General features: G+C 42.1%; 2 protein-coding genes across 2 annotated transcripts in view; one reads left to right on the forward strand and one right to left on the reverse strand.

Annotated features, from left to right (window-relative positions):
• Window positions 1-9206, forward strand: part of aox5 (aldehyde oxidase 5) — a gene marked incomplete at both ends in the record, with an annotated part of 46862 nt that extends 37656 nt beyond the window's left edge. Inside the window, 5 exons of the mRNA XM_080421996.1 lie at window positions 306-420; window positions 556-621; window positions 2696-2884; window positions 7234-7401; window positions 9129-9206. Coding sequence (XP_080278122.1) covers window positions 306-420; window positions 556-621; window positions 2696-2884; window positions 7234-7401; window positions 9129-9206 — 616 coding nt within the window. The remainder of the gene's footprint in view (window positions 1-305; window positions 421-555; window positions 622-2695; window positions 2885-7233; window positions 7402-9128) is intronic.
• A 2045-nt stretch (window positions 9207-11251) lies between these two features.
• LOC308080222 (uncharacterized protein) lies at window positions 11252-14649 on the reverse strand (the record flags this gene model as incomplete). Its single annotated transcript, XM_080421997.1, has 5 exons — window positions 11252-11277; window positions 11984-12127; window positions 13774-13954; window positions 14090-14181; window positions 14358-14649. The coding sequence occupies 5 exons, from the start codon at window positions 14647-14649 to the stop codon at window positions 11252-11254; spliced, it is 735 nt and encodes a 244-aa protein (XP_080278123.1).
• Window positions 14650-20424: the final 5775 nt, after the last annotated feature.

Genomic DNA, 20424 nt, shown 5'->3' on the forward strand with positions numbered 1-20424 from the left:
TACATGAGCAGGACAGAGACAGCATATCCATTATCAGTGTCTTAAAACCTTAAAAAGTTGCATTGTGTAAAACTTTACACTGAAAAGCGTTATGAAACGTTGTGTAACGTCAAACCTAAGACTTTGATACAAAATGATCATCTGTTCACTAATGTCTTGTGTGTGTCTGTCTGTCTGTCTGTCTGTCTGTCTGTCTGTCTGTCTGTCTGTCTGTCTGTCTGTCTGTCTGTCTGTCTGTCTGTCTGTCTGTGTGTGTGTGTGTGTGTGTGTGTGTGTGTGTGTGTGTGTGTGTGTGTGTGTTACAGGGGGCCCCCCACCAGTGTAGACTGGGAGAAAGGTGAAGGCGACGCCTACTACTACTTCACCTTTGGAGCCTGTTGTTCTGAAGTGGAGATCGACTGCCTGACAGGAGACCATAAAGTACCTACAACTCAATATACACACATTACATATAACATCATGTATATGATGTACCTTTATATCATGATCCTGTCTGTCTGTCTGTCTGTCTGTCTGTCTGTCTGTCTGTCTGTCTGTCTGTCTGTCTCTTTGCAGAACATCAGGACAGACATAGTGATGGACATCGGTAAAAGCATCAACCCAGCTCTAGACATAGGCCAGGTACAATGACAGTTGTATTTAACTATAGTTTGGATGATATGACATGGGAATCATAGACACGACCCGATTAAAACAGTTCTTAACTAGAAAATGTGCTCCTCGGAGCACAGGTCTCCGCCAGGCGAGGTGGTAAAAGAAAGTACTGTTCCTGATTAATTCTGTCTTTCCTATTTATATTACATATTGTGATGTCACGTGAAGCTTGACCAATGTTAGGTGTTCACAGACGGACGGACACACACACACACGGACGGACAAAGTGAAAACATACTCTCCACCATGCCTTCGGCCTGGCGGAGACAATAATTCACAACAAGAACAACTTCTACAAGAAAGTAGTTCCCCGGCAACCAGGAGGACACTAGTGCCTGGTTACTCAGTACAGTGTCTACAGCACAGATTACAACCACAGCCACCCTTATGAGCGTAATGGAAACAAACCCAGAACCCATGAACTACGTTTCAGACACGTTTAGTTTTAATGTAATGTGTTTAATGTTTAATGTGTAGAAGAGTCATTAAAAACAGAGCAGGACAGGAAGCAGGTTCAGACAACAACAGGTTACAGGTTCTAAGAAGGTTCTAGATACACAGAGGTGTCACCAATGATACTAATGAAGGCTCTGTTCCATTTAGTGTAGCACAGTGGTTCTCAAACATTTTAAATTTCAAGGATCCCCATAACTCTGAGAGTGCACAAATGGAACCAAATGGACCCGTACGGGTCCATTTGGTTCCATTTGTACATAGAGCATAGACTGTAAAAACAATGACTATGCCACACACCTGGTTTCTACAGACATGAAATCCGCTATCTTTAATATATACCAAAAAGCAACCGGGAATAGGAACCGGAAATCAATCCCTAAAGAATGCTATTGGTTGGGTAGCTTGTCAATCAAGAGCGGGGGCGGGGAATTAATGCTATTGGTTGTGTAGCTTGTCAATCAAATCATCCCGCCCCTCCTAGAGCATAGCCTACTTTATCGTCAATTTTTAAATAAATGGGACCATAATTTAGCAAAACGCATATCATGGTGATTGAAAGGAGACTTTAAACTAGCTACTGGAAGCAGTATTTATGACAATGTTTATTAAGGTAAGAAAATCAAGTCTAAAAACCCATCCGCTTGCATTGAGAGAATATTCTTTCTGACACCAGCAGGGGTAAAACAGCGAAACTACAGGTCATTCATATGAACTGACTCAATGTACAACTCTCAATCTGGCCCCTTCGCATAGAGCCTATTAGTGGTAATAGTGTGTACTTGTGTCTCCAGATAGAAGGCTGTACATAGAGCCTATTAGTGGTAATAGTGTGTACTTGTGTCTCCAGATAGAAGGCTGTACATAGAGCCTATTAGTGGTAATAGTGTGTACTTGTGTCTCCAGATAGAAGGCTGTACATAGAGCCTATTAGTGGTAATAGTGTGTACTTGTGTCTCCAGATAGATAATCTCTCAAGAACAGATTCTGCACTGCGTTGGAATCTGTCGGGGAGGTTCGTCATAACGTGTGCGCATGGGCGTGCCTTCAGATCAGGAAGCAGGCCGCGCTTTACCCAATCAAATGTAGTGGGCGGGATTCACGTGTCCGTCGATCCTTCCCCCCTCGAAACAAACCGAAACTAATTTAACAATAGCGTCCGCGGAGCAGACAAAACCACGGAAAGATATTCACATTTTAACTTACTCTTTCATCATAGAAACAAGTGGGCTTATAACCAAAACGATCCATGTTCTCTGGGAGAAGTGGTGTTAGTGTTCCGTGTAGAAATATTGTTAGTGGGAATGAAAACATAGTCGCACCAACCGGAAGTGATGCGCTGAAGGCATACACAAACACCGGTTTCCTTGCGCTCTGGTGTTACGTTTTCGTCCGCCCAGAGCCAACAGACATAGAACAAACAGCAGAGGGCGCTGTTTTTCATTTTCAGTTGGCGATGGGTTCCCAGATTGCCAGATAGAAGGCTGTACATAGAGCCTATTAGTGGTAATAGTGTGTACTTGTGTCTCCAGATAGAAGGCTGTGCATAGAGCCTATTAGTGGTAATAGTGTGTACTTGTGTCTCCAGATAGAAGGGGGTTTCGTCCAGGGTTTGGGGCTCTACACCATCGAGGAGCTGCAGTTTTCTCCAGAGGGCGTCCTGAGGACCAGGGGTCCCAGTCAGTACAAAGTCCCAGCGCTGTGTGACATCCCCCCACAGCTCAACGTCCACCTGCTGGCCGACTCAGAGAACCCCCACGCTGTCTACATGTCCAAGGTACCACAATGCACTGCTTCTACATGTCCAAGGTACCACAATGCACTGCTTCTACATGTCCAAGGTACCAAGGTACCTATAGATGAACCTCCATATGTTCTCTACAGGGTATATAGATGAACCTCCATATGTTCTCTACAGGGTATATAGGTGAACCTCCATATGTTCTCTACAGGGTATATAGATGAACCTCCATATGTTCTCTACAGGGTATATAGATGAACCTCCATAATATTATGTTCTCTACAGGGTATATAGATGAACCTCCATATGTTCTCTACAGGGTATATAGATGAACCTCCATATGTTCTCTACAGGGTATAGATGAACCTCCATATGTTCTCTACAGGGTATATAGATGAACCTCCATATGTTCTCTACAGGGTATAGATGAACCTCCATATGTTCTCTACAGGGTATATAGATGAACCTCCATATGTTCTCTACAGGGTATATAGGTGAACCTCCATATGTTCTCTACAGGGTTTAGGTGAACCTCCATATGTTCTCTACAGGGTATAGGTGAACCTCCATTTGTTCTCTACAGGGTATAGATGAACCTCCATATGTTCTCTACAGGGTATAGGTGAGCCTCCATATGTTCTCTACAGGGTATAGGTGAACCTCCATATGTTCTCTACAGGTTATGTTCTCTACAGGGTATATATATGAACCTCCATATGTTCTCTACAGGGTATATATATGAACCTCCATATGTTCTCTACAGGGTATAGATGAACCTCCATATGTTCTCTACAGGGTATAGATGAACCTCCATCTGTTCTCTACAGGGTATGTTCTCTACAGGGTATATATATGAACCTCCATATGTTCTCTACAGGGTTTAGATGAACCTCCATATGTTCTCTACAGGGTATAGGTGAACCTCCATATGTTCTCTACAGGGTATATATGAACCTCCATATGTTCTCTACAGGGTATATAGATGAACCTCCATATGTTCTCTACAGGATATATAGATGAACCTCCATATGTTCTCTACAGGGTATATAGGTGAACCTCCATATGTTCTCTACAGGGTATAGGTGAACCTCCATATGTTCTCTACAGGGTATATATGAACCTCCATATGTTCTCTACAGGGTATAGGTGAGCCTCCATATGTTCTCTACAGGGTATAGGTGAGCCTCCATATGTTCTCTACAGGGTATATATGAACCTCCATATGTTCTCTACAGGGTATAGGTGAGCCTCCATATGTTCTCTACAGTGTATAGGTGAACCTCCATATGTTCTCTACAGGGTATATATATGAACCTCCATATGTTCTCTACAGGGTATAGATGAACCTCCATATGTTCTCTACAGGGTATAGATGAACCTCCATCTGTTCTCTACAGGGTATGTTCTCTACAGGGTATATATATGAACCTCCATATGTTCTCTACAGGGTTTAGATGAACCTCCATATGTTCTCTACAGGGTATAGGTGAACCTCCATATGTTCTCTACAGGGTATATATGAACCTCCATATGTTCTCTACAGGGTATATAGATGAACCTCCATATGTTCTCTACAGGATATATAGATGAACCTCCATATGTTCTCTACAGGGTATATAGATGAGCCTCCATATGTTCTCTACAGGGTATATAGATGAACCTCCATATGTTCTCTACAGGATATATAGATGAACCTCCATATGTTCTCTACAGGGTATATAGATGAACCTCCATATGTTCTCTACAGGGTTTAGATGAACCTCCATATGTTCTCTACAGGGTATAGGTGAACCTCTATATGTTCTCTACAGGGTATAGATGAACCTCCATATGTTCTCTACAGGGTATAGATGAACCTCCATATGTTCTCTACAGGGTAAAGATGAACCTCCATATGTTCTCTACAGGGTATATATATGAACCTCCATATGTTCTCTACAGGGTATATATATGAACCTCCATATGTTCTCTACAGGGTATAGATGAGCCTCCATATGTTCTCTACAGGGTATAGGTGAGCCTCCATATGTTCTCTACAGGGTATATATGAACCTCCATATGTTCTCTACAGGGTATAGGTGAGCCTCCATATGTTCTCTACAGGGTATAGGTGAACCTCCATATGTTCTCTACAGGGTATGTTCTCTACAGGGTATATATGTTACAGGGAAAATGGCATTCCAGGGAAATTGAAAGGGGTACGCTTGTTTTCATGCCCCTCATGCAATTCTGTAGAATCAACGCTAGAGGGCAATGCAAGCCAGACATGAGCCCCACACCACACACGCACGCATGCACAAACCAGCACGCACACACACGCATGCGCACACGCGCGCGTGTACACACACATACACACACACACACACACACACACACACACACACACACACACACACACACACTCCAGGGGGCGGGCCTGGCGGGCTATGTTAGTGCAGTGAGTGGCACTTGGGGCAAACGCAGTCCCCACACAACATCATTTACGATTCTGTGCCTATCGGTACATAACTCGGACGGCGCTTAAGTCGACTAGCAGACCATCGGCCGGTCGTCGCGGGCACTCGCGCCCGGAGGCGCTCGGGCGCGACTCCTCGGCCTCAAGGTCTGCTAAGTCGGAGCGCCTTCCGTCATGGTCCAAAACTATACTTTATCAGCGAAAAAAAAGTAGTCCGCGGTTGTTTGAAAAAGTAATGTCCCAAGCTGGAGTCAAACCCCGGCTCCCAGTGGTAGTGGGTGGGGAGTCCAATGATTATCGAAGTGCGCCACTGAGGCTTGTACTAGTGGTGCAAAGTAACAAAGTAGATTTACTCAAGTACAATTTTGAGGTATTCGTACTTTACTTGAGTATTTCTCTCATATTATCCATTTTATTTTCAGCGTTCCCCTAGCCTAGGTTAGTATGTTGTTGTGGTCGTCGTCCTCGCATCAAAGCCCCGCCTCGCAGCACCGCCCCGTGCCTATAAAACAAGCGCTCCCCTGTCAATTTCCCTGGAATGCCATTTTCCCTGTGACATATATATGAACCTCCATATGTTCTCTACAGGGTATATATATGAACCTCCATATGTTCTCTACAGGGTATAGATGAACCTCCATATGTTCTCTACAGGGTATAGATGAACCTCCATCTGTTCTCTACAGGGTATGTTCTCTACAGGGTATATATATGAACCTCCATATGTTCTCTACAGGGTTTAGATGAACCTCCATATGTTCTCTACAGGGTATAGGTGAACCTCCATATGTTCTCTACAGGGTATAGGTGAACCTCCATATGTTCTCTACAGGGTATATATGAACCTCCATATGTTCTCTACAGGGTATATAGATGAACCTCCATATGTTCTCTACAGGATATATAGATGAACCTCCATATGTTCTCTACAGGGTATAGGTGAACCTCCATATGTTCTCTACAGGGTATATATGAACCTCCATATGTTCTCTACAGGGTATATAGATGAACCTCCATATGTTCTCTACAGGATATATAGATGAACCTCCATATGTTCTCTACAGGGTATATAGGTGAACCTCCATATGTTCTCTACAGGGTATAGGTGAACCTCCATATGTTCTCTACAGGGTATATATGAACCTCCATATGTTCTCTACAGGGTATAGGTGAGCCTCCATATGTTCTCTACAAGGTATAGGTGAGCCTCCATATGTTCTCTACAGGGTATATATGAACCTCCATATGTTCTCTACAGGGTATAGGTGAGCCTCCATATGTTCTCTACAGGGTATAGGTGAACCTCCATATGTTCTCTACAGGGTATATATATGAACCTCCATATGTTCTCTACAGGGTATAGATGAACCTCCATATGTTCTCTACAGGGTATAGATGAACCTCCATCTGTTCTCTACAGGGTATGTTCTCTACAGGGTATATATATGAACCTCCATATGTTCTCTACAGGGTTTAGATGAACCTCCATATGTTCTCTACAGGGTATAGGTGAACCTCCATATGTTCTCTACAGGGTATATATGAACCTCCATATGTTCTCTACAGGGTATATAGATGAACCTCCATATGTTCTCTACAGGATATATAGATGAACCTCCATATGTTCTCTACAGGGTATATAGATGAGCCTCCATATGTTCTCTACAGGGTATATAGATGAACCTCCATATGTTCTCTACAGGATATATAGATGAACCTCCATATGTTCTCTACAGGGTATATAGATGAACCTCCATATGTTCTCTACAGGGTTTAGATGAACCTCCATATGTTCTCTACAGGGTATAGGTGAACCTCTATATGTTCTCTACAGGGTATAGATGAACCTCCATATGTTCTCTACAGGGTATAGATGAACCTCCATATGTTCTCTACAGGGTAAAGATGAACCTCCATATGTTCTCTACAGGGTATAGGTGAACCTCCGGTGTCGTATGGATGCACCATCTTCTTTGCCATAAAGCAGGCCATCTCTGCAGCTCGTAGAGACGCAGGTCTGGATGAGACGTTTACGCTGAACTCCCCCGCTACTGCAGACAGGATACGCATGGCCTGTGAAGACCAGTTCACTCACATGGTACAAATACTGCATTATGTATGAATACTAGTTAAAATACTGCATTATGTATACATACTAATTAAAACACTGCATTATGTATGCAAACTAATTAAAACACTGCATTATGAGCACTCGGGTGGTGCAGTGGTAGAGTCCCTGCCCACCACCACAGAGGTTGTGGGTTCAATTCCACCGTGGTGCATCCGGCTTTGTCGAGCGTGTTCAGGGGAGGGAAGCCGGGTGGGGAGGAGGAGGAGGAGGGTGATAAAGGTCATTGCACGTATGATAACAGTGACAACACAGACATGTGTGTGGCGAGGAATTAATTGGCATAACGACTACATTGGGGAGAAAAGGGCGTAAAAAATGAATGGCTACTCTAAATATAAAAATACTGCATTATGTATAAATACTAGTTACAATACTTAATTATGTCAAGACCAGTTCACTCACATGTTAAAAATACTTACATGTGTCGTGTATTAGAGGCATTAAACTGCGTGTTATCAGGCCCGTTGGTGGTAATAATGAAGAGGAGAAGAAGCAGAGAGCAGACGTCAGGGTTTCCAAGTTCCCATGTTCATTTATTCAGCATCAAACAAACAGCATCATAGAATCCAGGGCAGAGAGCCCTCTCCAGCAGCCCCCTCTGGGCACAAGCATCTCAAACAAACATCTCACACCGTTCTTATAGTAGACTATTTACCACAGATGCCATTCTAAATAGCCATATAAGGTATGTACTATAGATAAGAGCAGCAACGCAATGGCCATTTGGCTCAGCTGTTAGAATTTAGCAATTTCACCAGTCACACTCTGAGTAGCAGATGGCAGGCTGGCTCACAACACATTCATGATTCTCTTACTTTAGTAAACTGACTTAGTATCATTTCTTAATATGCTTTGACTTGCACACTGTCCATATACCACACTTATTCCCCCCACGGAAGACTTCAAAGTCTTTCGCAACCAGGTATATTGAATAAACAGTTTGCAAGAGAAAACATCAAAAAATAACCTTCTTTCCACTTACACCCCCCATGGCCAATGACTGGAAGTTTAACAAAAGGACATTCAGCAGATTCAACACAAACAACACATGAGACAGAACAACTTAGATACAGGAATAGGAATTACACAATAGCCATACAGTGGTTTACATCAAATTTCAAAATAAAATACATCAATACGGTGCTGAACTTTCTCATTTCGCATCGATCATCTCGAAAATAATAACACCAGTCAAAATGCATTCTCATTCCCTAATCAGTGCGCAGGTCTCTCTGTTTTCTTTAAACCCTGGGATACAATGTTACCTATATCTATACACTGAATACGAGACATCGTTTTTCAGGTGCCGAAATGCAACTCTGTGCTTTTCGGACTAGCATCAGCGCATCGATCATCATCAATCTCAGTCTTTCAGCGCATACAACGAAAATAAAAAAACTCCACATTAAACCCCAGTGACCAGAAAGTGAAACAAAGTCCTCGCATAACACTTTTACGCACGGCAACAAAAATAACGCTCCATGGTTTAAATCACTTTATCACTAAAATACAACCTCTTGTCCCGAATGTTCAGTGTTCCATCCGATCATGCTGCTTTTGTAGTCTCTATCTCAATGTCCACGCACCCAGCAGAACAGCTGAGCGCAGTTCCAGGTGGTATCATTGTCTTCCAGCCAAAAAATAGCCTCTCTCCATGCTCACCTCTCCTCCCCCCACGGACAACTTTGACACAGAAAGTTTTCCGCACCGCCGCCCCCGCAGCCAAGCGCTCCGCTCGCAACCACCATGAGAAGAGTAGATGCTCCCCGTAGCCAGCTGAACAGGTCATGAGCGGTAGTCATCACAGCGCCGCCGCTGCGAGGTCCTTCATCATAGTAGAAATCCAGGTCGCGCCGACGCCTCCATGGTTGCCCCGCGGTGGTCCTCCTCGCCGTAGGAAGACATCCACGGCCCCGATCCTCCTCTTACAGGCCCGCAGTCACGGTAACCCTCAAAATACACAGGTTCTTCTCTAAAGCGCCCTCGGAAAGGAAAGCAACAATAGCCGCTGGCTCGCCAAATATGTCGTGTATTAGAGGCATTAAACTGCGTGTTATCAGGCCCGTTGGTGGTAATAATGAAGAGGAGAAGAAGCAGAGAGCAGACGTCAGGTTTCCAGGTCATTCCATGTTCATTTATTCAGCATTCAACAGCATCATAGAATCCAGGGCAGAGCCCTCTCCTGCAGCCCCTCTGGGCACGAGCACATCCCAAACAAACATCTCACACCGTTCTTATAGTAGACCATTTACCAAAGAAGCCATTCTAAATAGCCATATAAGGTATGTTCTATAGATAAGAGCAACGCAATGGCCATTTGGCTCAGCTGTTAGAATTTAGCAATTTCACCAGTCACACTCTAGAGTAGCAGATGGCAGGCTGGCTCACAACACATTCATGATTCTCTTACTTTAGTAAACTGACTTAGTATCATTTCTTAATATGTTTTGACTTGCACACTGTTCATATACCACACATGTTCAGACAGTCTTTCTTCCATATTATTATAATATTCACTAACAGTAATGTTCCTGCTTATTTTTTTTTACAGTAACGTTCAGTGTGTATTGTTACAGTATCAGTAATGTTCAGTGTGTATTGTTACAGTATCAGTAATGTTCAGTGTGTATTGTTACAGTATCAGTAATGTTCAGTGTGTATTGTTACAGTATCAGTAATGTTCCTGCTGTTTCTCTCCATCAGGCCTCATCCATGAAAGCAGCAACCTGCTGTGCTCCATGGAGCATCAATGTGTGATCCAACACATGACCAGACCTCTGTAGTCTCACATACTGTAGCCAGAGGATCCCATATCTCCACCTATCTCCATCTACCAATCATCTGAATGCATTTAAATTCATTGTATGGGATTGGACGACCGGTGGAGGCAACCGGTGACAAAGCCACACCCACTGTTTTTCTTTTTCTTTTACGACTTTTTACCTTTACCGTGTTTACCATAGACATATAAAGGTAGACGCCTCCTCTGGCTCTGAAGCGTCTGTATGGCGGGCGCGCTTCTGCTTCCAGGGGGGCAGCTGGAAATTTCCGCATGCGTCACAGAAGGGGGCGTTCAGTAGGCCAATGAGAGGCAGGTGGGGGCGGGACAACTAGATTCTGACAAGTCCTGAGAAAGACGCGCTGTGATTGGCCAGTGCCCGTTCCCCCCATTTCTGGGGGGAACGGGCACTGGCCAATCACAGCGCGTATGGCGGCCACCATACAAAACAGGTCGCTCCAACGAACTGCAGAGGCCAATGAGGTCTCTAGGTTTCTATATCTATGGTGTTTACCACACCTACTGAATGACTCCGCCCAGGTGTTTACCACACCCACTGAATGACTCCGCCCAGGTGTTTACCACACCCACTGAATGACTCCGCCCAGATGTTTACCACACCACTGAATGACTCCGCCCAGGTGTTTACCACACTCACTGAATGACTCCGCCCAGGTGTTTACCACACCCACTGAATGACTCCGCCCAGGTGTTTACCACACCCACTAAATGACTCCGCCCAGGTGTTTACCACACCCACTGAATGACTCCGCCCAGGTGTTTACCACACCCACTGAATGACTCGGCCCAGATGAGGAAGGATCGCCCTCTGTCCTTCACATTAGTTTTACAATGCAGGTTTTTTTAGGGATGCTCCCTTATGGACATTCTGAGAAGTTACTCATGTTTAAATAACTGTTGGTCCGATAGCAGATACTGATACCGATATGTGTTTGTTTTGTTTTTGTTGTCATTAATTCCCCCTTTTGTGCCAGGGAAACAATTACATCTTTATTATAAAACTTAACGGTTGTGAATCTACAGCTTGGTAGACTTCAGATAACCTACACAACAACATAGCAATGCACAAATGATGACATCACAACAACACTGATGACATCACAACAACACTGATGACATCACAGCTACCGTCATCAGTGAATGTCAACTTACTTAATGATATAAGTACCAACTGCTACTGATATGAACCATATTATCTGAGCATTTTATTGTCCTTTTTAATCTCATTGTTAGCACCCACCTCTAGCCCACACAGATCTAGAACGTCAGCAGACTTCTCAGTAGGCAGACATCTCTGAAAGTCTGGCTACGTGAGACTAAGGTCTCTCCAGAGTAGACTTTCCACATGATATGCTTAATACAGTAGTTGTAGCTTTATTGTGTTTGGTTGACTCTAACGTTGATGTATACTTTAATCATCTTTCTTTAATCATTAAAGAACACGACTTGAGCAACAACTTGAGCTGTACTGAACCATGTTGTACTGAATGACCTCCTTTCATGTTTTTAATGTTACAATTATAATGTTGTCTTGTATCACTGCACATTTCTCTTGTTCATCCGTATGAGTTTTCTCTCCTGATTGGATAGAATTGGTATCCTGACCTGAAAATGAATTTTGTCTTTACTATCATAGTATAGAGCTATTTAACACTGTTACTGAACAAACACTCTATTACAATGCTAACTATCAGAATGTAGAACTATTTAACACTAATTTTAACTAAACAAAAATTCACTTATACCCACCTTTAATGCTGACAGAGAATGTACTGTGACCAAACAGAGAGCAGATGTCTTGAAAGGACATGAAGTCCCATTTAAAAGCACATTCCCACATGTAGCAGAATAGATGAGTCATTGTGTTCATGGTAACCATGACAACGTCCTGTACTACACACAACACATTTAGGAGAGGAACACTTCAGCAGGTTCATCTTTATTGACTTTTATTTTCTTAAGGTAACAAAATTTAACATCAAACGTAACATAATGTATGAATGTAAGTGTTGAACACTGCTGTCAGATGACTAATGAACATGAAGCATTCTGGTCCTTTGAATGGTTGGATGGATCCTATAGGCTCATCCATAATGGTTTGAATGGTTGGATGGATCCTATAGGTTCATCCATAATGGACCCAGATGATGTTACATAGAACATAAAAGGATAAGTAATACAATAGAAATAAGAAAATATTAATATACATTGAGGGCCCTATTTTACACCCTGCGCTATGCGTTGGCACAATGCGTTATCCGTTAATTATGAACAAGGCAGCTGGTGCTGCCTCTAAACGCTTAAAGCCAATGACACCTGGCACGCTGATTGGTTTTATTAATGTAACGTCCAAACCACACCTATGCATAATGTAAGGGGTAGGACAGGTGTTTTAGGGATGAGGATGGTGCCACAAAATAACAACTCAGCCACAGGAACGCCCTTTGCACGATGCTAAATCCCCAAATAGTGGGTAAAGCAACTTGGGCGCAAAATAGGGCGTAAAATGAGATCTAAAAAAATCATCTAAAGAAACTATAACTATCCAATAAAAACAATAAGATATATTGTTCATAACAAGCCTTGTTCAAAAACAGCAATAAAACTGCTGATTACATTATACAATATAAAAAAACAGGCAAAATGCATGACTGTAATTAACAATAAATTATAATGCTACCTTATTATTAAAAAGCTGTGTTCGAAATACGTAATACTTAAACATCTAAAAGTAAGAAGTGAATTGTAAAAAAATATATATACATAATTTATTAACAAATCTCCACAATCTATTGTTCCAATAGAAACAAATGTAATGAGATCAATAGTTGTGTAGCTCAGACTCTGATGGTTCACTGTGTGACAATCTATGAGCTGAATGACTAATGAACAATGACACAAACACCTGGGCTGCATAGACATGTATTGTGTACAGTAGGATCAATAGATACATTTATTGATAACTAATTACTGATAGTTATAATGACTTGATGAAACATCATGAGGGTGGAGACAGACACGGTCCAATGTGATCTGATCTTCAAACACAGAGCTCTTGTTCCCTGTAGGTGTCATTGTCTTCTGACTTGTATCCTCATGAATGTTTTCACTGAAGACTTTATCTGCCTCTTCTAAACCTCATTTGGTCTTTCTGGTACATTTACAGTTCAGTGTAAAGGTTCAAACCTTGACTGAGGTGATGGACAGTTATGTGATGGATGTGACATGAACTCCTCAGAGATCCACCTCATACACGTGGTGTCCTGGTTCTTCACTTGGTCCAGCTTCAGACCCTCCTGGTAGAGCTATGTCGTCATACTGGTGGTATTCTGTCTCTTCACTGGGTCCAGCTTCAGACCCTCCTGGTAGATCTATGTCGTCATACTGGTGGTATTCTGTCTCTTCACTGGGTCCAGCTTCAGACCCTCCTGGTAGATCTATGTCGTCATACTGGTGGTATTCTGTCTCTTCACTGGGTCCAGCTTCAAACCCTCCTGGTAGATCTATGTCGTCATACTGGTGGTATTCTGTCTCTTCACTGGGTCCAGCTTCAGACCTTCCTTGGAGGTTTATCTCTTCATACTGGTGGTATTCTGTCTCTTCACTGGGTCCAGCTTCAGCATCAGAACCAACAACGTTATAATAAACCATCTCAACGTTCTCCCGTCCGACATTATAATAAACTGCGGTCTCCACTCCTGCTCTCCGCCCTCTGGTGGCCTGGAGAAACACAGCAGCAACACAACTTGATCTTACTGGAACAGATCAGGCTAATACAAACAGTGTAACTACTTCATTTACATTCTGGTCTGGTATTCAATATGAATAAAGATTGAATAAAAACGTATACATTACCTTCCAGACACGATAGAGGACATAGCTTATCACCACCAACACCAGCAGCATTACGACTGTAACTTTGAGGATGTTTGATGTCAGCGGAGAAGCTGTGAGATAAAATAAATAAATAAAAATATCAAACATCAAGTTAAGATCAACTCTCATTAAAAGTGTACTTTATGTAATTATTTAACATTTGTTAATTTTATTGTAGCCTGCTTTATGTAATTTGCTTGATTGAGTTTCATATTGTGTCTTGAAAAGTCGATGTAATTCTGGTTACCTGTGACAGTGACAGAGAGGAACTGGCTCTGATAGTAGAAGTCATTTGAGTAAACATTGATGTGATAAATACAGCTGTAGTTCCCTTGGTGGGTGTGGTCTGCTACAGGAAACAGGAAGTTGGCAGAGTGATTGACAGCTGGCTGGGTGTAGTTGTGTGTTGTGTTGGATCCAGTGAAGGTGAGGTGGAAGGAGCCTCCTGGGTACTGTGGCTGGATGGAGCAGCTGATAAAGAAACTGTGACCCTCCATCACCTGTGGCCCCTGATGCTGGCCCTCAGAAACCCCGTTCATGGAGGAGAAGAAGGTGATGTTTGGATTAAACGGCAGATCTGTAACAAGACAGAGGTGATTGACTGAAACAACAGATTTACAAACAGAGAGACAATGTCAATAAGGTCAAATGAGACAAAGATCAACATATTGGAACTAAGTTTATTATAAACATCATTGACTCTAAACAGACATATGACTTCATTGTCTCTGCCAGGCCTCAGGCATGGTGGAGAGTATGTTTTACCCTCCGTCCGTCCATGTGTGTGTCCGTCCGTCTGTGAACACCTAACATTGGTCAAGCTTCACGTGACATCACAATATGTAATATCAATAGGTAAGACAGGATTAATCAGGAACAGTATTTTCTTTTACCACCTCGCCTGGCGGAGACCTGTGCTCCGAGGAGCACATTTTCTAGTTGTATCTGATTCTAAACTGAATAAAACCTTGACGATGTATAGACTGCTGTCCAGATTTACATTTACATTCATCAGCTAAGTTAAGAAGACCTACGAGCATGTTTTAAACATTTTTTTAAATTAAAATGCATTTCAAATCAAAAGCTATTGGTCAAATGTAATGAAAGTAGAACATACTTTCATATAGGTTCTCATTTATCCTAAAACATACATTAGGCAGATAGATAGATAGATAGATAGATAGATAGATAGATAGATAGATAGATAGATAGATAGATAGATAGATAGATAGATAGATAGATAGATAGATAGATAGATAGATAGATAGATAGATAGAGAATACACCATTGAGGAAGTCACTGTTTTACCTGAACAGATCACCTCCAGTCTGGCAGTGGAATTACCAGAAACCTTTGTTCCACACTCTCTCAGTGAAGACTCAGACCCAACACAGGAAGATGAAATCCACCAAACAGGTTCACGTGTAAAACCAGAATTCCACTTTCTTGTAAAAGCAGAGCCACAGTCCAGCTCTCTACACACTACAGATGATGACTTCAGGTTCCAGTCAGACCAACCATCCACTGGTCTCCACTCTCCCTGGTGTTTCATCTCCAGTATACCAATACAGTTACTGATTCCTCCCACCAACCTGATATCAGCAGACTCTGTACATGGACAAGAGAGCAAACAGTAAAGAGGTAATATTACTTGTATTTAAAATAATAGTAATGCTATTAATAATAATATTATTAATAATACTAATAATAACTAATAATACAAACCAAAGGTATTATTTGCATTTTACCTAAGCAGGTGAGTTCAACGGTCTTGTTAGGTGAGCTGGTGTTTCTAGTTGAGTCTGAGGTTCTACAGTCCAGGAGAACAGATTCACTGCCTTTACACTGAAAGTCTTTGGTCCAGAGTGGAGCCTTCAGTTCTCCATAGAGCGCCCCCTGGAGGACTAAAGGAGCCCCACAGCCAAGCTCCCTACAGACCACCTCTGCATCCTGCTGGTCAAAGTCACCTTCACACACTGAGACCCACGACTTTTTTAGACTTGTCTTTGATGGAGCTTCGCCCCAAAAAAAATTCAACCACCCCTTTACACTTGTAGACCTTTGATGTGACCAAGTTGATTCTGAGTTCACCTCCACTCTGCCTGAACACAAACTAGTCCCATTCACCAACCTCACAGACTCTGTAGAGAGAGAGAGAAAGACAGACAGACAGACATTTGAATGACAGAAATCCATTCAGTATTAAGTAGGCATATAACAATATCTTTGGTATCGCAATAACAAAAGTGTAACAATATTATCGTGGGCGCGCATCTGTTTCATGTTATTCATTTAATTATTTTTAGTTTGACCAGCTGTGGAGGGGGGGGGGGGCTATGAGCGTCTTCACGTGGATCATGTGTGTGTTGAGCTTGTGCATGGGGGAGCGAGACTATCTGCAATGATGATCACTATGAACACATGAACGTGCTGATGTATGGTAAACGTGTTCCCATTTCCTTTGTTTACTGTGGTCTGTGCAGCAACAGTCTCTAATCCGCTGACAATGTTCTTGTGACCAAACACATAAAGCTGCTAATTATTCTATACAAAAAAAAAAAACATAATTCTACATGGTGCTAGTTGTTTAGGAATAAGCACTAATGTGGAGAATTCCACTAATCACAGACTGGGACAGGCCAAAAAACGATATTTCTACTCTTTTTAAATATATATATATATATGTAATTATAAATATTGTTATTGTGATAGTATGAGCGAGTTTTTAGTATCATTGCATGTGATCTCAAGACCAGATACCTCACACGTTACAATGAATTACACATTAAACATAATAGTAGGACACAGCTCTCCATCACAACATATCACGTTATCACTATATAATAATACATGAACATTAATATTAAACACATTCATATTATATAATAATACATGAACATTAATATTAAACACATTCATATTAATGTGTTCTTCACCTCCTGGGGGTGGGGTCGAGGAGGGTGTTGTGGCACCCCTACTTCCCACAGCTAACTAAGACACTGTACATATTACTGTAGTTGTTGAAGTAGTAGTTTGTTACCTGAACAGATCACCTCCAGTATGTACAAGGAAGTAGCAGACATCTGTGTTCCACACTCCCTCAGTGAAGACTCTGACCCAACACAGGAAGATGTAATCCTCCACGTAGGTTTATGTGTAAAACCAGAACCCCTTTCTGTGGAAACAGCAGAGCCACAGTCCAGCTGTCTACACATTACAGATGATGACTTCAGGTTCCAGTCAGACCAACCATCCACTGGTCTCCACTCTCCCAGGTGTTTCATCTCCAGTAGACCAGTACAGTCACTGGTCCCTTCCACCAACCTGACATCATCAGACTCTGTAGAGACAGTATGTGTATATAAGTATATGTACAACAAATAAACAAATACACAGAACAAGAACAATCTATTACGTTCATTATAAAATAATATCCAAACCCGAAGTTTAGTTTGTCTTTTACCTGAGCAGGTGAGTTCAACAGTCTTGTTAGGTGAGCTGGTGTTAGTTGAGTCTGAGGTTCCACAGTCCAGGAGAACAAACTCGTTGCCTTCACACTGGAACTCTTTGGACCACATTGGACCCTCCACTTCTCCATAGAGCGCCCCTTGGAGGACTGAAGGAGCCCCACAGCCAAGCTCCCTACAGACCACCTCTGCATCCTGCTGGTCAAAGTCACCTTCATACACTGAGACCCACGACTGATTAGACTTCACCTCCACTCTGCCTGAACACACACTAGTCCCATTCACCAACCTCACTGACTCTGGAGAGAGAGAGAGAGAGAGAGAGAGAGAGAGAGAGAGAGAGAGAAAAAGAAAGAGATTTTAAAACATTAGTTCATTAATCCACTACAGAAAATATATGGATCCATTACGCATGCAAGTATTTTTTTACTGAACCCATAAACACGGCGAGAGAGTGACGACAATATTCAAGTAAATAATTTATAAAGTAAAGAGGAACAAAAAAAAAAACGTAAATTATCATCATCGTCATCATCATCATCATCTTCATCATCAGATCTTCCCCAATAGCTTATAGGAGACTAAAAGCCCCCACGAGTCCCTACACACAAATGCACACACTGATAGAGTGACGGATGGATAGGATTACAAACTATACACAAACAGAAAGATGGAGAGGGCAATATGTGAATCTATATACAGAAAAACATGCTTACAGACCTACAGACAGACAGATGAAGTAAGATAATACAAAGATTGCTGCTATTGTTCAAGTCATTGTGTTTCGTTACCTGAACAGATCACTGTGGGTCTGCCTGTAATCAAACCTTTCCGTTTGATACCAAAAGTCTCCATTATGACACAGTCGCTCAGTGAAGACTCAGAACCAGCACAGTAAGGTGTAATCCTCCATACAGGTTGATGTGTAAAACCAGAACTCCTTTCTGTAGAAACAGCAGAGCCACAGTCCAGCTGTCTACACACTACAGATGATGACTTCAGGTTCCAGTGAAACCCACCATCCACTGGTCTCCATTCTCCCTGGTGTTTCATCTCCAGTTCACCAGTACAGTTACTGATTCCTCCCACCAACCTGACATTAGCAATCACTGTAAAGAGTCAATAGAGTAAAAAATTAATGCAATACAATAACTTGTATTATAGAATATGAATCCATAGCAAGAAAATAGCTTGTCTTTTACCCGAACAGGTGAGTTCAACAGTCTTGTTAGGTGAGCTGGTGTTACTAGTTGAGTTAGAGGTTCCACAGTCCAGGAGAACAGACTCGTTGCCTTCACACTGGAACTCTTCTGTCCACATTGGAGTGTCAACTTCTTCATAGAGCGCCCCCTGCAGGACTGAAGGAGCCCCACAGCCAAGCTCCCTACAGACCACCTCTGCATCCTGCTGGTCAAAGTCACCTTCACACACTGAGACCCACGACTGATTAGACTTCACCTCCACTCTGCCTGAACACACACTAGTCCCATTCACCAACCTCACTGACTCTGGAGAGAGAGAGAGAGAGAGAGAGAGAGAGAGAGAGAGAGAGAGAGAGAGAGAGAGAGAGAGAGAGAGAGAGAGAGAGAGAGCTTTATTTAGAATCAATGAGAAACAATAGCATCCCGTCTCGCTCAAAGTATCGTGAGAGAGAAATAATTATTGTATTATTATAACATAAATTACTAACATTAAGTCCATACACAATCAGAAAGAAACAGAGGGAAAACAACATTAATAAAACAATGCTAGTCATCATCATCATCAGTCTTCTTCAAGAGCTCATAGAAGTCTAACCTCCATACTCTTTCTATTTTACATTTAACATTATCTCTTAACTAGCGCTGTGGTGTTACCTAGCACTGTTTTCTATCTTACGCCAAGGGCAACACGGGAGCTATAGCGCTGCAGAGCCACAATACGGCCCTGGATTATTCATAGGTGTGGTTTGGCCGTTACATTAATCAAACCAATCAGCGTGCCGGGTGCCTTTAAGCTTAGGCTTTAAGAAAAAGGTGGCGCTTTGTGCAAGCCACAGTACTAACTTTTGTGCGTTTAAATGGCGAGATCAATATAGCACAGAATACTTTCCTATTGTGTCTGAAGTGAAAGCACAGAGCGGCCTTAATAAGCAGGATAATCAATGGGGAGCAGGTCATTATTGAGAAATAAACCCCATCAGGGTGATCAGACCCTGACTGCTGCTGTGCTGCAACAAAAACATCTGATCAGATATTTGTGAGCAGCACTAGTGCATAAGAACTGTAAAAGAGAAGCCTCGTTTGTTTCAACAACCACTCATCAAACAGACAAGACAGCGGACATATTTTTCTTTGATTTCATAAGAGTAATGAAGGATTACTCAAGTGCATGAATATGGAAATAATGCTTCTCTCTCTCTCTCTCTCTCTCTCTCTCTCTCTCTCTCTCTCTCTCTCTCTCTCTCAGAGACAGACAGACTTTGTAGAGTAAGCAGTAAAACATATTACAAGACCTTCATGACTGTAATCTATTTTCAGTTTTTCTTCTTTCATCTTTGTTTACCTGTTGAGTTGTGTGTTGGTTTGACCTGGAGAGCTGAGGAAGAGAAATCATCAAATAAATGAGATTCACTTTAACAGAGAACATGGATCCTCTCTACCAATACAGCAGCTTGTTGATGTGTTGAAATACAGGACAACATGTCCTTTGTTTCTCCTGTTTGATGATATGTTGCACATTTTAAATGCATTTTGATAGTGACACAACTTTTAAAAGCCACACAGACATGCAGATATAGAGGGACAGATGTATGCACAGTAGAGACAAGCTATAGATTGTGTGTGAGAGAGAGAGCAATGATATAAG

The sequence above is a fragment of the Gymnoscopelus braueri genome (assembly GCF_963280865.1).
Source record: "Gymnoscopelus braueri genome assembly, chromosome: 24".
In the NCBI taxonomy this organism is placed as follows: Eukaryota; Metazoa; Chordata; class Actinopteri; order Myctophiformes; family Myctophidae; genus Gymnoscopelus; species Gymnoscopelus braueri.